At 37.6% G+C, this 22,167-nt stretch overlaps 1 protein-coding gene across 2 annotated transcripts in view; it reads left to right on the top strand.

The window, feature by feature from the left end:
- The window catches only part of TBC1D23 (TBC1 domain family member 23), a 63,636-nt gene extending 50,221 nt beyond the window's left edge, over positions 1-13,415 (top strand). The window contains exons 16-19 of one of the 2 annotated variants that reach the window (XM_003261732.4): positions 4,318-4,406; positions 7,247-7,382; positions 8,938-9,132; positions 11,748-13,415. In XM_003261732.4, the coding sequence (XP_003261780.1) occupies positions 4,318-4,406; positions 7,247-7,382; positions 8,938-9,132; positions 11,748-11,829 (502 nt within the window). In that variant the 3' untranslated portion in view covers positions 11,830-13,415. The remainder of the gene's footprint in view (positions 1-4,317; positions 4,407-7,246; positions 7,383-8,937; positions 9,133-11,747) is intronic. The other variant, XM_030801921.1, reaches the window with a different exon arrangement.
- Positions 13,416-22,167: the final 8,752 nt, after the last annotated feature.

The following is a 22,167-nucleotide window of genomic DNA, read 5'->3' as shown; positions in this document are numbered from 1 at the left end:
CAGCGGAGAAAATTATAGCACCTAAAAATAGGCACCGTTCATGGTTCAAAATTTTTGTTAATTCATGTACATTATGTAATTTTATATTTTTAGATTTTTCTTAATAAGATGTATGTATTTAGGTTGATTTAGCATATATAAATCTCTTCCAAGGAACTACAGTTCTAGGATTCTGCCTTTGGTTTTTGTTGGAAAAAAAAATTACGTTTTTTTCTAGGTGGTGGATTACTTTAATGTATAATCTGTCACTTCTGTAACCCAAATAAAATGAGGTGCTTTTCATTAAAGACAATAAGTTTAAGGTTTAAAAATCTACTGGATCACTGGGCGCGGTGGCTCATGCTTGTAATCCCAGCACTTTGGGAGGCCGAGGCGGGCGGATCACGAGGTCAGGAGATCGAGACCACGGTGAAACCCCGTCTCTACTAAAAATATAAAAAATTAGCCGGGGGTGGTGGCGGACGCCTGTAGTCCCAGCTACTCGGAGAGGCTGAGGCAGGAGAATGGCGTGAACTCGGGAGGCGGAGCTTGCAGTGAGCCGAGATTGCGCCACTGCACTCCAGCCTGGGCGACAGAGAGAGAGACTCCGTCTCAAGCAAAAAAAAAAAAAAAAAAATTCTACTGGATCTTCAATTAGGGTAACAAAAGAACTTTACTAACCTAACTCTGTGTGACTTTATAGTTCTTATACTCACAGAATTTTTCAGCAATTTAATTTAGAATATCAATTACAGCAACACCTACAAACATTTAAAAAGAAATTCTATAAATCCTAAGTGGGCCAGAAAAAAAAAAAAGAAATTCTAGTCATATTTTCAGTGTAAGTTAAGCTTTGGAATAATGGAATGGAATTTTTCTCGGGTCACTTCAGTATTCTTGGTGACTCGAAGTAGCATTTTTAAGAATAATACTTTACTCTCTAGGACTATACTTTCAGCCGGGCGCAGTGGCTCACGCCTGTAATCCCAGCACTTTGGGAGTCGGAGGTGGGCGGATCACGAGGTCAGGAGATTGAAACCATCCTGGCTAACACAGTGAAACCCCGTCTCTACTAAAAAAAAAAAAAAAAAAAAAAATACAAAAAAATTAGCTGGGCGTGGTGGCGGGCGCCTGTAGTCCCAGCTACTCGGGAGGCTGAGGCAGGAGAATGTCGTGAACCCAGGAGGCGGAACCTGCAGTGAGCCGAGATCACGCCACTGCTCTCCAGCCTGGGCGACAGAGCGAGACTCCATCTCAAAAAAAAAAAATAATAATAATATAATAATAATAATACTTCACTCTCTAATAACTTATCTTCTAAGAGTTTTGACTTATTGTGACTATTCCTACACAATGCCAGTTACAGGACTTCTGCTAATAATTTTACCTAGCACTACTTTAAAGGAAATTTCTTCTTTTAAAATTATAGTCTATTTGTGAATCATCCTTTCCGTTTTCTTCTGTTATAGGACCATTGAATTAGTCTAACTTTTTTAACTCCCAAGTTCTCAAATTATTAATTTTTGTAACTTAAATCATCTCTGATCCACAGGTAGATATATTTGTTTTGAAAAGAGAATCTGATGAGCAATTAGAATGAATTAAGTTTCTTTCTAAGCTCAGTAAATTAAAGCCTACTCAAACCATACTATAGATGTTTCTATTATTACCATGGCAAAAAAGTATAGATATTATGCTTTAAAAAGTAGTACAGCTGTTGAATTTTATTCATTTTTAGCCAGTCTTTCAAGAAATGTCTCAATAATCCTTAGCATTCATGTTTATAAAAACTTTGCATTGTGTTATAAATCTTGATTAACAATTAATAATTTGTTTTTTAGGATTGTCTCTTTACTCATACTTTCTGGTTATTTGCTTATCTGGTTACAGCAAATGCTTATTTGCCGTAAACACTTATCTTTGTTACTTTTTATGTTATGGCAGTTTAATTGTGCTTAATATTAGGAGAAAACTTATAATCTAATCTATATAAAATTTTACAATCTAGATGTCATCAAAGCATTTTTAGATAAAGCTCTTACCTCTGTCTTTGCCTTTTGTAAGAAAGCTGAATCTGAGTTTCAAAGGCATCCAAATTATATCATGTTCTATCTCTCTCTCATGAGCATAGTTTGGTAATGTATAGGACAATTTTGTATTAGATATATTTTAACATAAAACCAAATGACTATGTCACTTTTAATTTAATCAAACTTTAAGCCTATGTATTGATTAACCTAACTTGTAATTTCCAAAGAATATTTGTTATACACTAAACTCTCATTATATTTTATTGAGGAATGTTATTTTGGAAGAAGTAAATCAACAAAATTAGGCTACAAAAAAAATTTTTTTTTTTTTTTTGAGACCGAGCCTTGCTCTCTTGCCCAAGCTGGAGTGCAGAGGCGCAATCTCGGCTCACTGCAACCTCTGCCTCCTGGGTTCAAGCAATTCTCCTGTCTCGCCCTCCCGAGTAGCTGGGACTACAGGTGCGTGCCACCACACCCAGCTGATTTTTTAATTTTAGTAGAGACGGGGTTTCACCATGTTAGCCAGGATGGTCTTGATCTCCTGATCTCATGATCTGCCCACCTCGGATCTTTCAGCCTCCCAAAGTGCTGGGATTTTACAAGCGTGAGCCACCGTACCTGGCACAAAAAAATTTTTTATTGATGGTGTATATTTAAAATTATTTAAAGTATAGATTTGATCTCTATCTTCTGGGAAATTTGAATTCTAAACCTAAGTAAAGGCCAAGTGTGGTGGTTCACACCTGTAATCTCCGCACTGGGAGGCTGAGGTGGGAGGATCACGGGTCCAAGAGTTCAAGACCAGTCTGCAGCATAGCAAGATCCTGTCCCTGAAAAAATAAAGAAAATTAGGTGTGGTGGCACACCTCCGTGGTCCCGCACTCCTGTGGTCCCAGCTACATGGGAGGCTGAGGCAGAAGGATTGCTCCAGCCCAAGAATTCGAGGCTGCAGTGAGCTAAGATTGTGCCACTGTACTCCGGCCTGGGTGACAGAGTGAGACCCTGGCTCTAAAATACTACTGCTAATAATAATAATAACTAAAGGCATGTAACTTGATTTTTTCTCACATTGGAATATCTCTTGAAAATAGATTGTTTTCATATGTTACATGCACATACCCAAAAAAGTTAGAGTCTTCCTTTGTAGTAGGTAATTTTAGCTGAACCTTATCCTACAAGTAAAACAATGCTTTTCCCCTCAGAAACATGTAGTATGTTGTTGACACATTTTAATTTTACCTCTTAGTTTATTTGGGATTACCTGAAAATTAATAGGGTATTAATTTTTATATTAAAAAGAGAGGTCACACTTCCTATAGACCTAATCAAGTTTGAGTTTACATGTTATTTATGCTTCTGCCTTTTGAAAAAGAGGCAGATTCTTTTTTTTTTTTTTTGAAATGGAGTTCCACTCTTGTTGTCCAGGCAAGGGCGCTATCTTGGCTCACCGTAACCTCTGCCTCCCAGGTTCAAGTGGTTCTCCTGCCTCAGCCTCCTGAGTAGCTGGAGTTACAGGCATGCGCCACCACACCTAGCCAATTTTGTATTTTTAGTAGAGACGGAGTTTCTCCATGTTGGTCAGGCTGGTCTTGAACTTCCGACCTCAGGTGATCCACCCACCTCGGCCTCCCAAAGTGCTGGGATTACAGGAGTGAGCCACCGTGCCCGGCTGAGACAGATTCATTTTTATGGCTTATATTTACCAACAAAAGTAGAATCTTCATTTCTATTGAAACAAAAGTAACGGTAATAAAAAAAAAATGGGAAGATAACCCTTAAGACACTTGGACTTATATGAGAAGCCTTAACCAATCATTGGAATTTGAATATTTGGTGTCAGTAACTTATTTTACCTAACAGACATGAAGGTAGCACCAGGCATTGTCCTAATCGTTTTACAATAAAATTAACCGATTTAGTTCTCACGATAACTCTGACAGGTAGATATTGTTAGCACTATTTTACAGAGGAGGAACCAGAAGCACAAAAGGCTAAATAACTTCCGCAAGGCCAAACAGATCTAAGCATTGGTTTTAATATGGATATTGAAATTGTTTAAAATTTAATTTTTACATATTTAAGAGCATTCAGCCTACCAAGGCCTTATGCCACTTTTGCTAACATAATTTCTTTATCTTCTTTTAATTTCCTTAACATAGCTCTCCTAGAACTATGGGTAGTACACGGGGTTTTGCGGGGGACGGGTAAGGAATATTTACATTTTGTGTGAATATTCAAATGATGCTTGGTAAAAATCTTTGATAACTTTTTAAGTGATTATTTCTCCCCTAAAATTCTTTGAATATAGGCATGTGAGCAGCAGTGACAGAGTGGGCAAGCCTTACCGTGGTGTAAAGCCTGTTTTCAGCATTGCGGATGAAGAAGAATACGACACAGGTGTAGTAATACACTTAGCTACAGACGGCTTTGCTCAGTCATTAGGAGTGATCACAGCAGTCATTCTGGGAATAGCCAATCAACTGCTTTTTTAAAAAAATGAAATTCTGTAGAAATAATTGGAGAATCTGTGGCTTTCTATTAAGAGTTTGGTTTTAGACATCTTGAATTGTTGTACCTATTAGAAATCCAAGCACCAACATGGCACATGTATACATATGTAACAAACCTGCACGTTGTGCGCATGTACCCTAAAACTTAAAGTATAATAATAATAAAATTTTAAAAAAAAAGAAATCCAAGTAGAAATGTTGAGTAGAGGCAGTTGATTATAGGTGTCTTCAGCTAAGGAGAGAAGTCTAAACTGATGATAATTTGGAGGCTGTCAGTGTCGAAATAGTATTTAAATCCAAGTGATGGGATTGAAATTCCTTTGATCAACCATCTAGGAGATTGAGAGTTGTGGGACTAAAGCACTGAAAATTACAAAATTGAGACATCTGAAGTCTTTTGAAACTGGAGGCAATATCCTAAAGGGCCACAAGATGGTGATATTGTGTCAGGGAAGTTTGTCTTCCCTGTGGTTGTTTTAAAAAAAAAATAATTTAGGCCGGGCGCCGTGGCTCACGCTGTAATTCCGGCATTTTGGGAGGCCGAGGCGGGCAGATCACTTGAGGTCACTAGTTCACGACCAAGCTGGCCAACATGATAAAACTGCGTCTCTACTGAAAGTACAAAAATTAGGTGGGCATGCCCATAATCCCAGCTAATTGGGAGGCTGAGGCAAGAGAATCGCTTGAACCCAGGAGGCGGAGGTTGCAGTGAGCCAAGATCATGCTACTGCATTGCAGCCTAGGTGACACAGCAAGACTCTGTCTCAAAAAAAAAAATAAAAAAAAATTTAGTCTTTGGTTTATAATTCTACTGCCCAGCTTATCCTAATTAAGCAATCACAACTAATATTGGCTAATATGTGTATTGAGTTAGGTAAGCAATCATAACTAATATTGGTTAATATGTGTATTGAGTTAGGGAAAAAATATATAAATGTACAGAATGAGAAAAAAAGACTCCCAAATCTCACCTTGCTTTTTCCAGTTAGTTATACATGTTGCATATTTTCCATTTCAGCTCATGTATCTCCTCATTCTCCTTCTGTCGTATAAACATACCATACTTTATTTAGTCAGTCTTCCAGTTGACACTGGTGGTTTTCCAGGTTTTTTGTTTGTTTCAAATGACAATGGATCTTTATATAAAGAATATATGTAGATTAGCTTTTGATGAAAGTATATTCAGAGGGTAAATTCTGCTAAGAATTTTAAATTTTAAATCTTACTGCTAAGTAAGATTGCTAGGTTATAGGGAATCACATTTGACATTTTAATAGATACATGAAATCACTTTCCAGAAAACTGGCAGAGAGGTAAATGTGATATTTCTGATTGTTTCCTTTTCTTCTTTTTTTCCCCTCTCTGTTGCCATCTCTTTCTGTTAACTCTCTCTCTCTGAATATCTCAACTTCTTCCATTAACAAAGGGGAGAGGCAAATGGATGAATAAATTGTGGCATATTTACATTTATCATATATCTACACACACATATTTACAATATGGAAAATTGGATCATAATGAACATGAGAAAACTGGAACTATGTGTATCAGTATGTATGAATTTCGGATGTTGGGAGTAGGGTAGCAGTTGTGGAAGAATGCAGTTGAGTAGTTTACTTTTTATATACATTTTGTTTTAAGTGTAGAATACTACTGTATATTATTTAGGGATATGCATATATGTTAAAGCAAAGACATGTATGGAACTGATAACACCAAATTCAGATAGTATTTCTTGGTGGGGAAGGGAGGAGAATGTGAGTAGGAAGAGATACATGAGAGGTTCACTTTTGTTTAAGCTAGTGTAGATAACGTGCGATTTCCTTTTTCATTATGTCTCTATATTTTGCAGTATTTGTTAGAAAGCAAAGGACAGAACCTATAATTATTTACCCTAGAGACTGTATTTTCCCTGTCTTAAATTAGAAAATATAATTATTTTATATTTCTCTTAGGGAAAATAACCCTAATTTTTACTTATTTACCCCAGGATTGATTTTATTATTTTCCTTAAAATCAAAAAGCAGCAAGATAAAAAGAGATCTGCCGTCTTTACTCTCAAGATAGGTGCCTGTTGTTTAACAATTCAGCCATCTCTTTACAGACTGGTCAGATCATAGTTAAGTTAAGCATATCAAAACAATTGAAATTCCCCAAATAGTTTAATCTTTAAAAGTGTATTCTTAATATTTACACCTGACTTGGTTACCATATGAAAGTGATGTTTGATAATAATATTTCTATATTATCAGTGGCATAAGGAAATAGAGTAGCAGGATTAGAATTGATTGCGTTATTTTTTTTTTTTTTTCTTTTTTTCTTTTTTTGAGACAGAGTCTCACTCTATTGCCCAAGCTGGAGTGCAGTGGCACCATCTCGGCTCACTGCAACCTCCACCTCCTGGGTTTAAGCGATTCTCATGCCTCAGCCTCCCGAGTGTTTGAGACTACAGGTGCGCACCACCACGCCCAGCTAATTTTTTGTATTTTTTAATAGAGATGGGGTTTCACCATGTTGCCCAGGCTGGTCTCCAACTCCTTCCCTCAGGTGATGCGCCTGCCTCAGCCTCCCAAAGTGCTGTGATTACAGGCGTGAGTCACTGTGCCCAGTCTGTTTGTTTTTCAATCCATATCTTCAAAATACTACTGAAATTTTTTTAGACTGTTAGGGAGTGTATAATTTTGAAAGTTGGTAATATCCATATTTAACACTTTATATTTTTTATAGATGAAATTGACAGTTCTTCAATGTCAGATGATGATAGAAAAGAGGTTGTAAACATTCAGACTTGGATAAACAAGCCAGATGTCAAACATCATTTTCCATGTAAAGAAGTAAAAGAAAGTGGACACATGTTTCCCAGGTACTTTTAAAAATGTCTTCATCAGAAGTAAAATTGAATTTGGGGAAGTTAATAATACAAAACTGAACTACAGACGAACCTTTATCGTAGTACAATAAGATATAATTTCCTTCTGTCTACTTGTATTACAGGTCTTGAATTTACAGTATTATGTAATTTTTATTTTGAAAAATTTTGTACAAAAATGTTGAAGGAATAGTACATTGAACACCCTTATGATTCTTTTTTTTTTTTTTTTGAGACGGAGTTTTGCTCTTGTTGCCCAGGCTGGAGTGCAATGGCATGATCTCGGCTCACAGCAACCTCTGCCTCCCAGGTTCAAGCGATTCTCCTGCCTCAGCCTCCAAAGTAGCTGGGATTACAGGCATGCGCCACCACAACCGGCTAATTTTGTATTTTTAGTAGAGTCGGGGTTTCTCCATGTTGGTCAGGCTGGTCTCGAACTCCGGACCTCAGGTGATCCACCCGCCTCGGCCTCCCAAAGTGCTGAGATTACAGCTGTGAGCCACCGTGCCCAGCCATGATTCTTAGATTTATCAACTGTTACCACCTTTTAATACCACCCCATTTCGTATGTGTATATATGTACATTTTTGTCAAACCTTTCAAAAGCCTACAAATGTGACACTTCATCCCTAAATGCTTCAGCATAAACCTCCCAAGTATATGAGCATTCTCCTGCACAACTTCAATGCCATTACCCCACCTAAAAATTTTTGTAAATTAACATCATTTAACATGCAGATCATACCCCAAATTTTCAGTGTCCCCAAAGTATCTTTTGTAGTGTGTTTTTTCTTTCTGATCCATGATCCAGTTTATGGTTCACACATTGCATTGTCTGTTATGTGTCTTTAGTCTCACCTTGTGTACAGCAGAACTCATGCCCCCACCCCCTCGCTTCCCTTTTCTCTTCATGATGAATGAATCCTTTGAGTCCAGGTCAATCATCCCACAGAATGTTCCACATTCTGCACTTGTCTGATAACTGTCATATTGTATTACTGTACATAAAAAATGTGAGAGTATTATTATATTGAAAAGAAGCTGAGATACAGGGGTTGGGTGAGTGTTAATAATACTATGCTCATTTTGCCTTCAGGATCCAGTTACAGAATGTTACAAAATACATAGGGAAACCCAACAATTGCCTAGTGATCTTGGATATTAGATATAGGATATGGTGCATTGAATGATAATAGTTTATGAATATAGGTAATAGTGTTAAAAATCTGAAATGTAATATACTCCATTTCAATAAAAAATATATTATTGTAGTGATTTCTATGTTGTATGGAACTTTTTATTATATTTATTTTATTACTTTTGAATCATTGCAGGATTATCTGTTAATAAAATATTAATTTTGCATACAATTAAAAGGTGTTAATGTGTAGCTTACTTGTTTATAGATTAACCTCTGTTTATATCTTTTAACTCAAATAATTTTATTTAGAGTTGAACATTTCTAATAATTGGGGTGGTTGAAACAACACCTGTTTTGAATTAAATTTACTTAAAAATTTTTTTCTTTTAATGCTCTTTTTGTCTCAAGTCATCTGTTGGTTACCGCAACACATATGTACTGTTTAAGGGAGATTGTTTCACGGAAAGGATTGGCTTATATACAGTCTCGACAAGCGCTGAATTCTGTAGTTAAAATTACATCCAAAAAAAAACATCCTGAACTCATTACCTTCAAGTATGGAAATAGCAGTACTTCAGGAATAGAAATCTTGGCAATTGAAAGGTAAGATTTTCCTTAGGATGATATTATCTGAATTCAGATATTATCTGAATTACTGTAATTCACTATAAAGAGTTTGTTTCTCTATTTTGGGGAATGGATGGTGGAATAGGATAGCTGAACCACTTTTAGTGTTTCTTATTATCTCTTTCTCCCCAGTTCTTAGTCATATGTGGTTTAGCCATTAGCACATGATCTGAGTAAGTGCCATAGCTAATTTCATAAAGTTTCTGACCCAAGGATCCTTATTGTTAATCTGTACCAGTGCTGCACTAATTGCTGGCTTGCAATGAAATAAGAAACTTGTTTTAGAATATGTCAATATTTTTATTTTCCTTCATAGAAAAATTATTGTTTTGACAAACTGTCAGTGAACTAAGCAGTGTGCTGGGTGATATAGGTAATTTACAGCCTGGTACAAGCCCCCCTTTATCTCATTGTGGGTCACTAACAGTTCACAGACTGGCCCAAGCGCTGTGACCACACTGATATTGATACTAAACCATTTTTTAATCTATAGATAAAAATATGAAGCCCAGAGGGGTGGAATGACTTCCCAGATCCTGACACTTAGTTTGTGACAGAACCAAATATAGCCTTCCTGACTCCTAATTTGTGGTTTATTCCACCTTGCATCAGTTCAAGTAGTTCCCCCACCCCGGGATTTAGGATTACACTTCTTATTTACAGGAGTGCTTGGATAAATAGTAAGCTTAAGGTAATATCAGAGCACTTTTAAATAATTAACTTCAGTTGGAAGGGGAAATTATTCAGCTTCTTTCATCTTGTACTGACAATTAGGTAGCAAACATCATGAATCTATACTGTTTTATGTACTTCGTTAAAGGAAAATAATACCTGATTTGTAAAAAAAAAAAAAAAAAAAAAAATTCACTTATTGCTTTATGTAAGAATATTTACATAGTGATATTTTCAGTTAAAAAAAATATAAAGAATATGTCATTGTAATTCTCTGTTAACACATTGATGAATATCTTCTCAGATTTTTTTAATGCATATGTTATTTCTCTATTAAAACTAGATAAATGTGATACAGGCTTGTTTTTGTGTTCTGATTTTTTAAGAAAATAGGATAGTGTGAATATACTTACATTTTAATAAATACAAATTCTTTTTTTTTTTTTTTCTTTGAGACAGAGTCTCTCTCTGTCACTCAGGCTGGAGTGCGGTTTTGCGATCACGGTTCGCTGCAAGCTCCGCCTCCCGGGTTCACACCATTCTTCCTGCCTCAGCCTCCCGAGTAGCTGGGACTGTAGGCGCCCACCACCATGCCCAGCTAATTTTTGTATCTTTAGTAGAGATGGGGTTTCACCATGTTAGCCAGGATGGTCTCCATCTCCTGACCTCGTGATCCACCCACCTTGGCCTCCCAAAGTGCTGAGATTACAGGCATGAGCCACCGCGCCCGGCCCAATGAATATAAATTCTTAGCTTTTTAATGGTAGATATTGTTATAAGGATTTCTCAGAAGATTGATTTAACAAGCCTCATGTTGATTGGCATTTACATTGTTTTCATGTGTTTCACTTATTAATCTTCTAGTGGGCCTTTAAAAAATGCATGTTTACATAGTTGTCCAATTAGTCTTCTCAGGATAAATTCCTGCAAGTAGATTCAATGCGTCAGAGGTATACACATTTTAATATCTACTTATAAATTAATCCTAACTAAAGGAGATTTGAATTATGACTCTCTCATGTATAGTAAAAGTTGGGAATTATGTTTTAAAGACTTTCCCATAAATTTTGCTAAATAAATTGAAGTTTATTATATATAGATCAACATCTTTTTTTTTTAATTCAGAGTTTTGGAAGATAGTCTTAATAGTGGAAGATAAAGTAACTAGATTCTCCCTCTCCCTTTCTTCATTAATACTTATGGTTCTCTATTCTGCCTTGCATATGTAACACTTATAGATGATTTATACAGTGGAATTGTTAGGTTTTACTGAAAATGCTTTTTTAAAAAAAAACCACTATTTTTATTCTCCAAGAAAAGAAAATTGACATTTAATCTATGGTGTTGATATTTTGTAATAGTTATCATATGTCTTGTTAAATATTTCAGACCTCATAACGCCATTTTATTATGTACATAACCCTCTGTAAAGTTTGGATAACTATAGCTATTTTTTATATAGGAATCTGTTTTAGTGAACTTAAATTCCTTGCTTAAAGTCAAACTATTAAGTGTTGGAATTGTCATTGTCTTTGGAATTGGATACCAACAATTCTTATGTGATTTTTGTAGCTAATTGAAGGTACATCTGTACTGCGGAGTGGAATACTATATTTTTTATCTTGTGTTTTATCTAGCTATTACCTATATTTAATGATGGTTCAAAGAATTTTAGCTTTACACTATATGAAAAGTGTAAAGCTAATTGCCTTTGCATTTAGATTTTCTTTCTTTTGAAATAAGCTTTGGATTATGTTCAGATAGGCTATGGGAGTACATAGTAGGCATCTCTGCTGGCTTTGTGGGTTAGGGAAAGCTTCCCATTGGAGGTGATTTATCAGCTGAGTCTTGAAGGGAAAGCACTGTATTTTTATATATATATACATATATATATATATATTTTTTTTTTCCCCCCTTAGGTATTTGATTCCAAATGCAGGGGATGCTACTAAAGCCATAAAACAGCAGATCATGAAAGTTTTGGATGCTTTGGAAAGTTAATATAAAAGAAAATTATATTAAAAAAAATGAAGACAACCAAGAGAAACATGGACATATACTTCCTGACTGCATACTACTGGAGACCTTTCATTTGCTCATGGGGCTGCTTAAATAGCAGGTCTAAGAAAGTGTAAATTATTATAATCAATCTGTGGACAGTAAACTTTTAAAAAATTTTTCTTTTGCATTTTGGTTTTATAAAATGATGTATTATAAAGGTCAGTTATTAAATTACTTTGAACTAACTGACCCTGTGCCCTTATGGACTAAGTAAGGGTACAGAATGCAGTTCTGTTTTGAAGAGCTGTTTTAAGGGAACATGCATCACTTTCGGGTTCAAAAACAACTGTACACATACATATCTGCAGTGTCTTCACTGAAAATTAGAGATAGAGTTAGTTGAAGAGACTTCCTTAATTGCTACATTGTTTTACCCACTGAGCAATATCAGAAACTAAAAACATAGATTAATAATTCACTCACTGTTTCTGTTCTTCTTAAAAAGAGTGAAATGTTTTTAATGAAATGGTTGAAGATTCCTGCCAACTCAAAATACAGTACAGCTAGTAAAATGTTGAAACATCAGTTTCTAAATCACCTTTGCTCCATTAGCTAATTATTTGGACACTAAATGCTTCAAAGATAAGAAACTTCATCCTAATGATTTCTAAAGAGCAGTTAAAAGCATTAAAATAAGTAGGTAGGCTGTTAAGATTAAAATTAACATTTTGGGGACAGAATTTTGTCTATAAAAATGTCATTGGTTTTTATTACAAGTGGATTATTTGATTTATATTTTAAAACAAGTGTTTAAGCCACACTGATTTATCTTCATTGAGGATTATGGTCTGTGACCACAGTAATATCCACTTATATAAATGTCAAATAACCAGAGAGCTTATAAAGTACAATTGTTTTTGTCATCATTTTCTGAATTTCTTTCTCTTCTTTTGGTTTTGTCCTCTCATTGAAGTTCTAGTGGTTTGAAATTATTTTTGGACACACTGTCTTAATGTACGGAAAATTGCTCTGCTGTATTTTGCAGCGTTCTTCATTTAATTTATAATGGTCCATGTTAGACACATTTGGTAAGAGAAGTCCAGGAACACATTTAGGGCCATGGAATGATATTTTGTAAGAATCCATTTGGGAAGTTGCAATATCCACAATCTGACATGTTCTAAAATGTAATGGATTATCTCTAAGGGGTTGATGGGAGAAATATTTAGATGTACCCTGTTAACAGCCAGTCATTTTGATTTACTTATGGAAATCAAGTGAATAAAAGGCAACATAATTCGGGAAATTTTATTCTAATATCTAATAAAAACAGTTTGAGTGGTTGAAGACATCTGCATGAAATCGCACCTGGGTGCATTACTTGATAATAACTCTCCCCTAAAACTGTTGTAATTGCATTTTTTCCCTTTTCTTGGCACCCCTTTAGAAATGTACTGAAGTCTCATTTTTCACCCATTTCAGCCATGGGACATTTTTCTTAATATTAATGTAAAGATGTTTGTGTTACTGTTTATAAATTACAATTGTAAATAAATTAATAGTTTGCTCAAAACTTTGTTCTTAAAGACACTGTCTCTCTCTCTCTTTTCCCTATTTGCAAGTCTCTTAAGGTCGCAAAATTAGAGAATTGAAGGCATGTAGTAAGTTACCTACTACTATGAACTACACAGTTACAGGATTATTTATGACTATTAAATGAAAATACATTTCAATGAATGTTCTAGGCACTTCTGTAGATCATCCTCCCTTCACTGGCCCGCTGAAATCACTCTGGGAATCACTCTGGGGTGGCCACCTCTCACGGGCTCTCGTGATTGCAAAGGTTGCAACTTTAGGAGGTTGTTATTTTTTGTATTTTCAAGATAAGGAAACCAAGGCTCAAAGAAATTGAGTGAAAAGAGAAAGTATTCCTCTTATCTCCACACTCCCTGGAAATTATGTTTGTCTGTGAAGGTATACAATTATTTCTCCTATACAGGATTGATGCCATTTGCCCACCATTAATAAAACTTGGTCCGTATGATAAATTTGTATTGACATACTCAACCATTTTTGTCACTGGTATGTTTCACACAGGACTCCTTAGCATGATACTCTTACATTAGACTAACCAGCCGTAAATTGGCAGTCCCAGTTCAAATTCATAGTTTGATGTGGGGGAACCCCAACTCTATAGGTTGAATGAGTAATGAATGTAATATCTCAGTTTGATCATTAACATCTTGAACTTAACATATTTATTGAAGTATAATTGACATGCCTTAAAGTCCCCCCTTTCAGTAGTTATTGGAATATCCACAGAGTTGTGCAGTTCTAGTTCTAGAACATTTCATCACTTCAGAAAAACAGCACAAATCCATACCTGTTAGTAGTCACTCTCCTTTCCCTCTTCCCTCCAGCCCTTACCAAGCACTATTGTACTTTCTGTCTCTGGATTCTGGACGTGTCATTATAAAAGGAATCATACAATATGTGGTTTTTGCCAGCTGTTTTCACTTAATATATATTTTGTTTTTCTAATTTTTAAATCACATCTAACTCTTCAAAACATATATACATATAATTTTTTGGGAGGGGGTGGATGGAGTCTCACTGTGGCACCCAGGCTGGAGTGGAATGGTAAGACCTTGGCTCACTGCAACCTCCACCTTCCCTGTTCAAGCAATGCTCCTGCCTCAGCCTCACGAGTAGCTGGTACTACAGGTGTGCGCCACCACACCCGGCTAATTTTTGTATTTTTAGCAGAGACAGGGTTTTGCCATGTTGGCCACGCTGGTCTTGAACTTGTGACCTCAAGTGATCTGCCTGCCTCAGCCTCCCAAAGTGCTGGGATTACAGGCATAAGCCACCATGCCCAACCTCAAAACATAATATTTTAAAGCTTCATTTGCATTGTAGCATGTATCAGAATTTCACTTTTGTGGCTGAATAGTATTTTATTGCATAGATAGAACTCATTTATTCATCAGATGGTGGACATTTGGGTTGCTTCCACTTTTTGGCTATTATGAATAATGCCCTGTGAACATTTGTGTACAAGTTTTTGTGTTAACATACGTTTTCAGTTCTGTTGGATATTTACCTAGGAGTGAGTGGAATTACTGAGTTGTATGTTAATTCCATGTTTTAACGTTTAACTTTTTGAGGAACTTCCAAACTATTTTCCACTTTACATCCCCACTGGCAATGTATGAGTGTTGTGATTTCTCCCCTTGCTTGCCAACACTTGTTACTGTGTCTTGTTAATTATAGAGATCCCTAGAGTGGCCACTGGGTACACCCACAAGTTCACTGACAGGGCAAGGAAAAACAGGTTGCCCATTTTTCGTATCAGTGGAGTTTGATGGAAAGAGAGGTGCATTTTTGGAGTTAATTGTTATTATGTGTCAGAGACTTTGGAGAACATTGATTAAGGAAGCATTTTCATTTTCCTGATTGATGAGAAAAGAATTCAGCTATGGTCACTTACCCCTGCTAGAATGTTATGCAGTGTATTATGTGGCATGCAGTGTGTTATATAGTGCTTAATAAAAATATTTTTTTATCAAGGACTTTTAAGGATCAAGGACTTTAAGACCTGGAACTATAAAAATTCTAGAAGATAACATCGGAAAAACACTTCTAGACAACTGGCTAAGGCAAGGATTTCATGACCAAGAACCCAAAAGCAAATGCAATAAAAACAAAGACAAATATTTGGGACTTAATTAAACTTAAGAGCTTTTTTCACAGCAAAAGGAACAATCAGCAGAGTAAACAGACAACCCACAGAGTGGGAGAAAATCTTCACAAGCTATACATCTGACAAAGGACTAATATCCAGAAGCTACAACAAACTCAAATTAGCAAGAAAAAATCCCATCAAAAAGTGTGCCCATGGAATACTATGCAGCCATAAAAAAAGGATGAGTTCATGTCCTTTGTAGGGACATGGATGAAGCTGGAAACCATCATTCTGAGCAAACTGTCGCAAGCACAGAAAACCAAACACCGAATGTTCTCACTCACAGGTGGGAATTGAACAATTAAAACACTTGGACACAGGGTGGGGAACATCACACACGGGCCTGTCATGGGGTGGGGGGAGGGGGGAGGGATAGCATTGGGAGATATACCTAATGTAAATGACGAGTTAATGGGTGCAGCACACCAACATGGCACATGTATACATATGTAACAAACTTGCACGTTGTGCACATGTACCCTAAAACTTAAAGTATAATAATAAAAAAAAATTCAGGGCATATAAACAATAAAATTTTGTTCTACCACAAAAAAAAAAGTGTGCTAAGGACATGAATAAACAATTCTCAGAAGAAGATATACATATGGCCAACAAACATGAAAAAATGCTCAACATCACTAATGATTAGGGAAACGCAAATCAAAACCACAATGTGATACCATCTTACTCCTGCAAGAATGGCCTTAATCAAAAAATTAAAAAAAAGATATTGGCATGGATGCTGTAAACAGGGAACGCGTCTATGCTGCTGGTGAGAATGTAAACTAGTACAACCACTGTGGAAAACAGTGTGGAGATTCCTTAAAGAACTAAAAGTAGAACTACCATTTGATTCAGCAATCCCACTGCTGGGTATCTACCCAGAGGAAAAGAAGTCATTGGCTGGTCACAGTGACTCACACCTGTAATCCCAGCACTTTGGGAGGCTGAGGCAGGTGGATCACCTGAGGTCAGGAGTTCGAGACCAGCCCGGCCAACATGGTGAAACCCCGTCTGTACTAAAAATGCAAAAATTAGTTGGGCATGGTGGTGGGCGCCTGTAATCCCAGCTACTCGGGAGGCTGAGGCAGGAGAATTGCTTGACCCCAGCAGGTGGAGGTTGCAGTGAGCCGAGATTGTACCATTGCATTCCAGTCTGGGTGACAGAGCAAGATTCCATCTTAAAAAAAAAAAGTCATTATAAGAAAAGGTAACTTGCACACGCATGTTTATAGCAGCACAATTTGCAATTGCAAAAATGTGGAACCAACCCAAATGCCCATCAATCAATGAGTGGATAAAGAAACTGTGATATATATATAATCATACACATATATATAATCATATATATATTCATATATATATATATATATATATATATATATATATATATATATATGATGGAATACTGTTCAGCCATAAAAAGGAATGAATGAATGGCATTCGCAGCGACCTGGATAATATTGGAGACTATTATTCTAAGTGAAGTAACTCAGGAATGGAAAACCAAACATCATATGTTCTCATAAGTAGGAGCTAAGCTATGAGGATGCAAAGGCATAAGAATGAGACAATGGACTGTGGGGACTCAGGGGGAAAGAGTGGGAAGAGGGTGAGGGATAAAATACTACAAATTGGGTGCAGTATATACTACTCGGGTGATGGGTGTACCAAAATTTCACAAATCACCACTAAAGAACTTACTCATGTTACCAAACACCACCTGTTCCCCAATAACCTATGGAAATAAAACAATTAAAATAAATAAGTAAAATGAAAAAAAAATAGACCCCCACAAATAATGGGCAGTTGTTTTGAGCAAAGTTTCAAAGGCAATTCAACTGAGAAAGGATAGTCTTTTCAACATACGGTGTTGGAACAACTAGATACCCATATACAAAGAAATTAACCTCAACCTATATACCTCAAACCTTATACAAAAATTAACTCAATGGTTCATACAGCTAAATGTGCAATGTAAACCTATAAAACTAATAGAAAACAGGAGAAAATTTTCATGATCTTGGGTTAGGTCATAGTTCTTAGACATATGAAAAGCACAATCCATAAGAATGAATCACGTCTATAATCCCAGCACTTTGGGAGGCCGAGGCAGGCAGATCACGAGGTCAGGAGTTCGAGACCAGCCTGGCCTGCATGGTGAAACCCCCTCTCTACTAAAAATACAAAAATTAGTCGGGCTTGGTGGTGTGTGCCTGTAATCCCAACTACTCAAGAGGCTGAGGTAAGAGAATCGCTTGACTCCAGGAGGCGGAGGTTGCAGTGAGCCAAGATCGCCACTGCACTCCAGCCTGGGCGACAGAGCGAGACTCCATCTAAAAAAAAAAAAAAAAAAAAAATCTTAAAAATAAATTTAAAAATGTTGTTCTGCAAAAGACACTTAATAGAAGGGAAAGACAAGCTACATACTGGGGAAAAATACTGTACTCGCAAAACATACCAACAAAGGATTTGTGTTCAGAATATATAAAGATTTTCACTACAACAATAAGAAAACAAAACAATGGGGAAAAGAAGCATTTCTTCAGAGGAAGATGAGTGGCAAATAGTCATGTGAAAAGATCATCATTAGCTGTTGGGGAAATGTAAATCAAAACCACAATGAGATGCTACTACACACCAGTTAGATTGGCTAAAATTAAAAACAAAAAATGACAATACCAAGTGCCGGTGAGGATATGGAACAACTAGAACATTCATACGTTGCTGGTGGGTGTACAAAATGGTACAGACACTCTAGACAACAGTTTGTCAATTTCTTATAAATAAACATACATTTACCATACAACCCAGCAATCCCTCTCCTAGGTATTTACCCTAGGGAAATGAAAACTTACATCCATACAAAAGAGTTCATCACCATATCTGCTGTACTGTGCCACCTCTTTGCTGTTTGCTGTCCTGGAAACGGTAGGCCAGAGCTAGTGCCCTTCTCAGTGCTTGCTTTTCTCTTCAGGTTGCCAGCTTTACTCCATAGGTATCTGTCTAACCCACGTGGGTATATTAAATTGGTCTCCCAACATCTAGTAACTTGTCCAAAGTTACATGGTGTGTCAGCAAAGTTTTGAACTCAGGTCTCCTGATTTGTAGAGAACTGCATCAGAAATTTAAAAATTCTATGTATCTATGCACTTATGTGTGTATTTAGACGCATACACACTCTTTGACTCCTCCCTGTACACAGTTCTAACCCAATATGATAATTCCCAAGTTTGATCCTTTGCTTTCTGTAGTATCATACTCTTTCCTTCTCCGACTGCATCTACTCATAGATTTCTTCTCTTATTCTTTGCAGATGACTGCAGTTCTGATTTTCAGCCCCTAATTTCTGACTGCCATTAGTCATTTGCATATTGTGGTGTTACGAGGTATACACACACACACATACACACGTTTTCAAGCACAGCCCCTGACTCCCATAGCCTTGTTAAGCCTTTTGTTATAATGCCAGGTGTGTTAGGCCTCAGGGGCAGGCCTCAGGAAACAGAATCTCTCTGGCCTCTCTTGCTCTCTTTTCACCTGCCCCAAGGCAGGACTCTAATCTTGCTGATTGTGGGTCTTAAAACTCTCCTGAGAGCTCCTGCCCTATCCCTTGGAGGAAGGAATGCTGATAACATAAAGTTCCCATAAAAGCCCAAGAGAACTGCGTGCGGAGAGCTTCTGGATAGGTGACCATGTGGAGGTTCTGGAGGGCATGGAAGCTTTGTGCCCCTCCTCCCATGCTTTGCCCTACACATCTCTTCCTCTGCAACCTTTGCAACAGCCTTTATAATAAACCAGGAAACATGTTTCCATGAGTCCTGTGAGCTGCTCCAGCAAGTTATTCCAACCCAAAGATGGCAACATGGCAACCCCAACTTGAAAGTGGTTGGTCAGAAGTTCCGGAGTCCAAGACATATGACTGGTGCTGGTGTGTCTTCCTCAGGTAGACAGTGTTGGAATTGAATAGGCGGATACCCAGCTGGTGTCCGCTGCTTGGTGGTAGCGGGGAACCCCCTCACATTTGGTCACAGAATTCTTCTGTGTTGATGATTATTGTGGTAATGTAAGAGCAGAGGAAAAACATGGAGAGTTTTCCTGGAACACATATCCACCTGTCCCCCGAAAACTGAGCTCACGTTCCCCTAGACTCACCTCATACTATGAAGCGGCAGCTGGAGGAATGCTGATGGAAAGGAGAGACCAGTTAGGAAGTGCCTGTAGCAGTCTCTCCAAGGTGAGGAAGGCCTACCTGTGGATGGTGGTGGTGGGAACTGAAAGGAGGAATCAGGGACATTTCATGAGAGTAAGAAGAGTCCTGTCCCTTACCAGAGGTGGGGAATGAAAGACTCGAAAGTCACTGAAGTGACTTAGATTTTCTTGGAGGGTTGGAAAGCAGGGAGAATTAGAAAACTGGGCATAAATTGTGGTGCCTGTTAAGTGCTGGGTGGAGAAGCTCTTTTGGAGGTGATACATTTAGTTTCACATAGTTGAGTTTGAACTGATGTTAAGACATGTAAATAGAGATGGCGGCAGCCGGAGATGTTGAAATAGGTCCTCTGGAGTAAAAATAAAAATCTGACTAGTAACAGCCTGGAAATGGTCATTAAGCCTGTGAGACATGGGTAGAAATGAGAATAGAGACTGAAAAGGCACACCAGATTTTTAGCTGGGCTTTCAAGATCCGTTTGGCCTGGTAGTTTTGTTTTTTGGCCTATTTTCATACGTCAGATGAACAGGAATGTGGAAACAAAGGCAGAGCTGCTGCAGAGAAGGGACAGTGAGGGGAGTGGTGGTGGGGAGGGCTGCATAAACTTCACCCTTCAGCCAGATTCTTCTTCCTTTGTCTCTAAATCCTTTTACATACAGGTGAGGAAAAGGTCCTGAGAGTGAGGTGATTTGCCCTAGCTATTAACATCCAATCAGTGTCAGAGCCAGAACCAGAACCCAGTGACTAGCTTTTCCATTGTGCCCAGAAAGTTCTAAAGAAAGGTTTAAAAAGCGCACTTTCATTTAGCTTTTCCTTCTCTAGGAACACCCCTAGTGCCCAGAACACCCCTAGTGCCCAAGTCAGCAGTTTCCCTGCATGTGACAGAGGGACACAGTACCCATAGGCTTTTGGTCTTGATGGCCTTCTCCTGGTCCTGCTTCTCTCTCTTTTTTTTTTTTTAATGGAGTCTCGCTCTGTCACCCAGGCTGGAGTGCAGTGGCACAATCTCGGCTCACCGCAACCTTCGCCTCCCAGGTTCAAGTGATTCTGCTGTCTCAGCCTCCTGAGTAGCTGGGATTACAGGTGTGTGCCACCACGCCCAGCTAATTTTTGCATTTTTAGTAGAGATGGGGTTTCACCATGCTGGTCAGGCTGGTCTCGAACTCCTGACCTCTTGATCCACCTGCTTCTGCCTCCCGAAGTGCTGGGATTATGTTAATTATTAAATCTAGGAGGAGGACACAGCTGTTCCTCCACCAGGCGGTGGCGCCTGGCCTGGTCCTTCTCCTCTAATGGCTCCTTCCCAGGTTCCACAGGCCCTTCTTCTTTTGCGTGTGTCTTTCACACTCCGCTTGTGCGTTCTCATCCAAATTCAGAGCTTCCTCTTAGTTAAAACTGCTGATGACTCCTAAGTCAATTTCCAGCCCAGACATCTTCTGAGCTTGAGGCTTTGGTCCAGTTGCCTACTGGGCATCTCCACCTGGATGCCATGGCTCATGCCTATAAGGCCAGCACTTTTGGAAGCCAAAGTGGGAGGATCACTTGAGCCTAGGAGTTTGAGACCAGCCTGGGTAACATTGTTAAGAATCCATTTCTAAAAGAATGAAATAATTTGCATTTTGAACAAGCACTTCAAATAACATTTCCAGCCAGGTTTAGGACCACTATTAGTTACAATGTTATTCCAATAAATTTGGAAATCTAGATGAATTTTTTTTAACAGGACGTAAGTGACCAAAGGTTGACCCTGAAACCTCATAGGTTAATAAGCATAGCAGAAATTAGAAGGTTTTTAAAGATCTTCCTGCTACAAAGCCAAGTCCAGATAGTCTCTTAAGCTGCAGAAAGACCATAACTGCTACATATTTCCCCCCAATTTTTTGTTATGAAAGCTTACAATTTTAAACTTCTACAAAGTTTTAATCTAGTACCATGAACAGCTGTGTCCTCCTCCTAGATTTAATAATTAACATTTTGCCATATTTGCTTTATCTTATGTATTTTCTTTTTGCTGATGATTTTCAAGTCAAACATTCTGACAGTTCATCCCTAATACTTCCTCATTTTCTAAGAGTAAAGAATTGTCACAATCACAACACTATAGCACACAAAATAATTCATAAAAGCATCAAATATCTCATTCATATTTAAATCTCCCTAGTTGCCCCCAAAATGTTTTTATAGTGTTCTTTTATAAACCAAGATCTGTTTCAGTATAAACTATTCTGGGGCATTCCAAAAGGTGGTAAGTTTTGGATTTTTGTTCCACAAGTCTGACAAGGCACAAAAACACAAAACACAAAAATTAAAAAGCAATCTAATAAATAAAAATGCAAAAATCATAGTCTAGAGGCTGGACGCAGCAGCTCACGCCTATAATCCC

This window comes from Nomascus leucogenys, chromosome 21, assembly GCF_006542625.1.
Source record: "Nomascus leucogenys isolate Asia chromosome 21, Asia_NLE_v1, whole genome shotgun sequence".
Classification (NCBI taxonomy): Eukaryota; Metazoa; Chordata; class Mammalia; order Primates; family Hylobatidae; genus Nomascus; species Nomascus leucogenys.
Note: the sequence above shows the minus strand (reverse complement) of the source record. Positions and strands in the feature narration are given on the sequence as shown.